Below are 6267 nucleotides of genomic sequence, written 5' to 3'. Positions count from 1 at the left end.
TCTTTCTTTCTTTCTTTCTTTCTTTCTTTCTTTCTTTGTATAGCCCTGGCTGTCCTGGAACTCACTTTGTAGACCAGGCTGACCTCGAACTCAGAAATCCACCTGCTTCTGCCTCCCGAGTGCCGGGAAAACTCTTTGATTCTTATCTAATACACGTACATGCTCCTTATTAAAGCCTAGAGACAGTAAAACAATTAAGATGTATGACCTCAGCTCCCCCCCCCCTAACTCCATACAGTTTGACGTTTTAAGCTTTGCTACCAGTGTATGTATTAATTTAGATTCTTGTAAGCTTCAGGGACTCTACTAGAATCCCTCTCCCACAGACAAATGGGCTCAAGGTAAGTACTGTCAATTAACAGGCTGTTTCCCTCCCCACCTGCCCATTCCTGAGGGTGGGACCTCTTTCCCTTTCCCTGGTCCTAGGACAGCACTACCACCCATCCCCAACTCCTCCTCCAATTCTCAAGACCATAGGCCTACGAATTTCAAATATACACCACACAATTTTTTTTTCTCCCTAAAACTCCTATCTTCTGCTCCAGATGTTCTCTCAAAATCTCCATCCAGGAAAGCTCCCAGTTACCCACACATACTTTGGCCTAACTTCACAGACTGCTTCAACCTAGACAGCAGTAAAACAACCAGCTCTTTCTGGATCTGACCAAGATTTTTGCCCACACCCCATCAACAAAAATGCACCCAACGTCAGCAATAAGTAGTCATGGCCAATCACAGAGTACCTTATTTATTTATAATTAACAAAAGGCTGGGATGTTTGGTTTAGGACCGGGACAAGGAACCCAGGTGCAGACTTTATCTATCAGCAGACCTGGCCTCCTGGTTCTCTCAGCATCCCTCAGTCCCTACCTGGCAAACCCTGAATTCTCCAGCCCAGAGGCTGCGTTGTCCTTCCCTCAGAGACTCTCCCCTATAGAATTCATACATTTTGGTCTTTTACCCCGCCCCTCCTCCTCTTTCTCTTCATTCTCTGCTCGAGCTTTCCTTCTTTCTCCTCCCCACTTCCCATGGTAACTTCCCTGGCCTCAATCCACGGGGTTACTGAACTTGCCTGCCTGAGAGCAAATTCCCAATAAACCTGCCTGCCTTTAATATATTCTAATCTGGCTTGAATTGGCTCATTTCACTGGTGGAGAAATAACCTATTATTATGTACAAATAGATACTCCCACATATTTTATAATACATGAGAAAAGCTCTAAGTAACCAATAGTTTATTTCTTTTTCTTTTTTTAAAAAAAGATTTATTTATTTTATGTATGGGAGTACAATGTTGCTGTCTTCAGACACATCAGAAGAGGGCATTGGATCCCATTCCAGATGGCTGTGGGCCACCATGTGGTTGCTGTGAATTGAACTCAGGTACTCTGGAAGAGCAGTCAGTGCTCTTAACCACTGAGCCATCTCTCCAGCCCCAGTAGTTTATTTCTATTTTAGAGATAAAGAAGTTGAGGCCGTTAAGAATTGCTCAAGACCACTCAACTCTTTAAGTGTTAAAACAAGGATGACAGATGTCTCTATTCTGAACTGTGAACTCCAGCTGAATAACCATCCATCCAAATGACTATGGCTTTTACTGCAGTCCTTATGGACTGTTGAGAAGGCTGCAAAATTCACTAGATGCTATATAACAACCAAGTGCATAAAAAAATCCAGTTATTAAAAATGTCAAAGAAAAATTACCTGTTTATTGGATAACTTTTGACTCTGACACTCAGCTTTAGGACTTTTATATTCTTCCTTAACTAGAGACAAGAAAACAAAGAATTAGGGAAGTGAAAGTGCTTGCTAAATACCAGTTATATCAATCAAGTACTCACTAGAGTAAAACAGCATTTAAAGGATCTCAAGGTGAATAGTTTCCGTGTCTCTGTGCCTCCCCCCCTCATCCCTTCCCCTGCTCTCAATGCTGAGATCCGACCTAGGCACTGGCAATTCTAGGAAAGCGCTCTACCCGGAGGAAGGAAGGGTGGGGACAGGAAGGTCTCTGGAGTGCACTGGCCAGCCACAACTAGTGACCTCCAGATTTTGTTAGAGACCCTGTCTTAAAAACTAAGGCAGATAGCTGGGTGGTGGTACAGGCCTTTAATCCCAGCATTCAGGATGCAGAGGCAAGTGGATTTTTGAGTTTGAGGCCAGCCTGGTTTACAGAGCAAGTTCTATGACAGTCAGGGCCACAAAGAGAAACCCTGTTTTGAAAAACAAAACAAAACAAAACAAATTCAACAACAAAAACAACAACAAAGGGTAGATGACCCAGTAAGATGGCTCTGTGGGTAAATGTCCTTGCTGCCATGATGGAAAAAAGAACCAACTCCTGTAAGCTGTTCTCTTGCTTTCTACACATATTCATCAAAGAAATATAACAAAAAAGTTACGGAAAAAGATGAAGAAAGAACGAGGAAAATACTTGATATCGGACCCACGTGTGTCTATGTGCACTTGCAGAAGCGCCTATGTGAACAAGTATGTCCTCATAAAAGAATCTAAGGCTGTAGGTATTTAGCTTAGTGGATATGAGGTACTAATCTTCAGAACAGAAAGAAAGAAAAAAGAGAGGGAGGGAGGGAGGAAAGAAAGAAAGATAGAAAATAAGAAATATTTAACAAAACTTAGCTCTTCTTAGGTAAAAATAAGAATAGAAAAAATAGAGTGTTTCCTCACCAAATAGGGGACATGAAACCCATAGCTAAAAATAACATGTGATTGTAAAAGACAGAAAGGTTACCTCTAAGATCAAGGTTAGGCAAGGTTAGGACTTCTCTTCTTTAAAAATAATTAACATAGCCTCATCAATAATAGTATCAAAACAAATAATGTAGGGATAAATTCAACATAAACAGTGTGAGGATATTGTACTGTAAATGGTAAGACATTAGTGGAAAAAAATTAGGAAAAACTAAATAAATGAACAGATACCTGTGTTCAAGGGTAGGGAAATAGCACAGTGTGGAAGATCACATCCATGTGACCTATGAAAATTCCAGGCACGGTTTGTACAGAAATAGATAAATTATGAAAAATTCATATGGAAATACAAAGACCCAGAATAAATGAAACTATCCTGAAAAAGGCAGACAACGTTGGGGGACTCAACACTGTTTGATTTCTGTACTAAACACTCCGGTAAGGAAGGCAGCATGTTGTGTGTGTAGATTAGCAGATTGGGACGGAACTCACCACAAAGATGTCTGCTCAACTGATTTTTAGGAAGGGTACCAGGAGAATGCAATGTTCTGTGACAACTGGGCATCTACCTGCAGAGGCATTAATAACCTTCCCCGTCTTCATTACTGCAGACTTTAAAGTAATGGGTCTAGATTACTTGTCACTCTCTCTGCCTATGTATGTGCACGCCATGGCATACATGTAGCTCAGAGGCTAACTCAAAAGGTTGTTTCTCTCCTTCCACCATGTGTGTCTTGGGGATTGAACTCAAGTTGTTAAGCTTGAATGGCAAGAACCTTTACCTGCTGGGCCATTTCACTTGTCTGATGAATTTTTAAAGTATGAGTTATATTTCAACAAAGCTGTTTGTTTAAAAAAACAATAAACCAACCAACCAACCAACCAACAGCAACCACAAAAATAACAAAAAGAAGATAGCACACAAACACTTTTCTACCTTAAAACTTACATTTTCGGTGAGAGTCATGTTTTCTTTGCTGATGTCTGATACTGTGGTCATTAAAGCCAGATTTATGAGGTTCAGTTACTTGACTTACTTCTTGAGGTAGAACTGCACCCTGAAAGTTAAAATTCTCAAAAATCAATTAAACAAAACCTTAATATAACTTTAAAAAATTTTAAAGTTAATTTAATAAAAATTACGGTTTTTTAGAAAAACACACAGAAAACTATATAGAATTTAAAAAACTACTCAAAAACCACTCTTGGAAATAAGAATCATTAATATAATGGTCATCACACTCCAGAATTCCCCTATGTGTTAGAAAGCAAGGTAAATGAAAGACAAGTACCTTTTCAAAATCCTCTTTTCAACAAAAACAATTCAATCTAACTTTGTTTAAAGTTAACAAATACAGAAACTAAAGAAAGCACTAAACTTCGAATGTTTGTTCATTAATAGAACCTTCTCTAAATCTTTTAAAAAGATTTCCATTATTTTATGAGTATGGGCGTTTTGCCTACATGTATGTCTGTATACCATATGTGTCCCTTGTGGTTGAAGTCAGTAGAGGGCATTGGATCCCCTGGGACTGGATTGCAGATGGTTGTGAGCCACCATGTGGACACTTTCTACCAAACCCTCTACAACAAGTGCTCTTAACTGCTGAACTTTCTCTTTCTGGGCCCCTAGAAATTTCTCTAAAACTTTCTCTAGGCTTACTTCAAGACAAAAGCACTTCTAGTGTAAGTGGAGATAAAGATCAAGTGGATGTAACAGAAGAACAGGGCTGGACCTGCTCATTCACCCCCATGATTATCTTGACACATTGATGTTAACAACTTCCATTAAAAAGGCTTTAAAATTAATATTTTCTTGTATTTTATGAAAGGTGAGGATATTAACTCATTTACATTCCTTTCTAGGTTCTTTCCTCAATAGTGGATTTTAAAATAAATGTTTATATTTTCAAATGAAACACAACTTTATAGCAAGACCCACAAGCCCACAGTAATTAAGACAGTTTATAAATGGGCACAATAGTAAAATGTAAGATTGATTCTCTTCTCTGTGGACATACATGCTTACACACTCATGTCCTCATGCCTTCCTCGAATACTTCTCAATCTAATTTTTTTTCTGCCAAGGTTCTTCACTGACCCTGGAGTTCCCCACCTCAGTGACATGTGCCTGTCTCCAAAACCCCAGCGCTGTGGCTACAGATATGTGACATTATGCCTGGCTTTTAACTGAGTACTGAGGACCCAAGTTCATATCCAAGCACTTTACCCATTCAGTCAACCTTCCAATCTCAAGATTCTTTGTTTGTTGAAAGGAAGAGAAAGCCAGAGGGCAAAAAGAAACAACTTGCTATAGTTGAATCTGCAAGAGGAAGTAAAAACAGAGTGGCACAGGTTCCATCTGGTCTGGGCTTGTGCCCTGAGCAGACCTTGGGTGCAAACTCTGCAGCCAGTCTCACAACACCCAGAGGAAGCTCAACTCCCAGGAGCTCTAACATGCCCAGGACTACAGGATCTCAGGAGCTTGGTCACATCAGGATCTCAAGGGCCCAGAGGCAGCTTGACCCCCAGGAGCTCTGACACAACCAGGATCTTAGGATCACAGGGTCCTAGAATCACAGGATCACAGAGACGGCTGGACTCAGGAGTTCTGACACAACCAGGATCACAGGAAGGACAGGCTCCAGTCAGACATAGTGAGGGCAGGAAGAACTAGAGATAATCAGATGGCAGGAGGCAATCATAAGAATATAAGCAACAGAAACCAAGGTTACTTGGCATCATCAGAATCTAATTCTCCCACCATAGCAAGTCCTGGATACACCACCACACAGGAAAAGCAAGATTTGGATCTAAAATCATTTCTCATGATGGTGTTAGAGGACTTTAAGAAGGACATATATAACTCCCTTAAAGAAATCCAGGAGAACACAGGTAAACAACTAGAAGTCCCTAAAGAGGAAACATAAAAATCCTTTAAAGAATTACAGGAAAACATAATCAAACAGGTGAAGAAAATGATCAAACCATCCAAGATCTAAAAATGGAAATAGAAACAATAAACAAATCACAAAGGGAGACAACCCTGGAGTTAGAAAACCTAGGAAAGAGATTAGGAGTCACAGACCAAGCATCGCCAACAGAATACAAGAGATAGAACAGTTGTGAATAGTTCTTTGGGTCATTAAAAAGCCAACTTATTATTTATGTGCATGTGGTGGAATTGCAGGTGGCTGTGAGCTGCCCAACATGGGCACTGGGAACCAAACTTGGATGCTCTGTAACAGTAGCACCCACTCTTAACTGCTAAGCTGTTGTTCTAGCACCCACTTTGATGTTTCTGTAAAGAAATGTATGTTGTATACACTGCTATATTTTACTAATGAACGCCTGGATTTTTTTTGTTGTTGATGTTTTCTCTGTAGGCCTTTTATTTTTTTAAAATTTTTATTAGATATTTTCTTCATTTACATTTCAAATGCTATCTCAAAAGTCCCCTATACCCTCCTCCCACCCCACTCATTCCCCCACCCCTTCTTGGCCCTGGCATTCCCCTGTATTGGGGCATATAAAGTTTGCAAGACCAAGGGGCCTCTC

General features: G+C 40.1%; 1 protein-coding gene across 2 annotated transcripts in view; it reads right to left on the bottom strand.

Moving 5' to 3' along the window:
• The window catches only part of Xrn1 (5'-3' exoribonuclease 1), a 102277-nt gene that overhangs the window by 14530 nt on the left and 81480 nt on the right, over positions 1-6267 (bottom strand). For both annotated transcript variants that reach the window (XM_021207220.1, XM_021207221.2), the window contains exons 33-34: positions 3659-3767; positions 1705-1766 (exon numbers count right to left, since the gene is read on the bottom strand). In XM_021207220.1, the coding sequence (XP_021062879.1) occupies positions 1705-1766; positions 3659-3767 (171 nt within the window). The remainder of the gene's footprint in view (positions 1-1704; positions 1767-3658; positions 3768-6267) is intronic.

Source organism: Mus pahari, chromosome 10, assembly GCF_900095145.1.
Source record: "Mus pahari chromosome 10, PAHARI_EIJ_v1.1, whole genome shotgun sequence".
Lineage (NCBI taxonomy): Eukaryota > Metazoa > Chordata > Mammalia > Rodentia > Muridae > Mus > Mus pahari.
The sequence above is the reverse complement of the archived record's forward strand: the minus strand, read 5'-3'. Positions and strand labels throughout refer to the sequence as shown.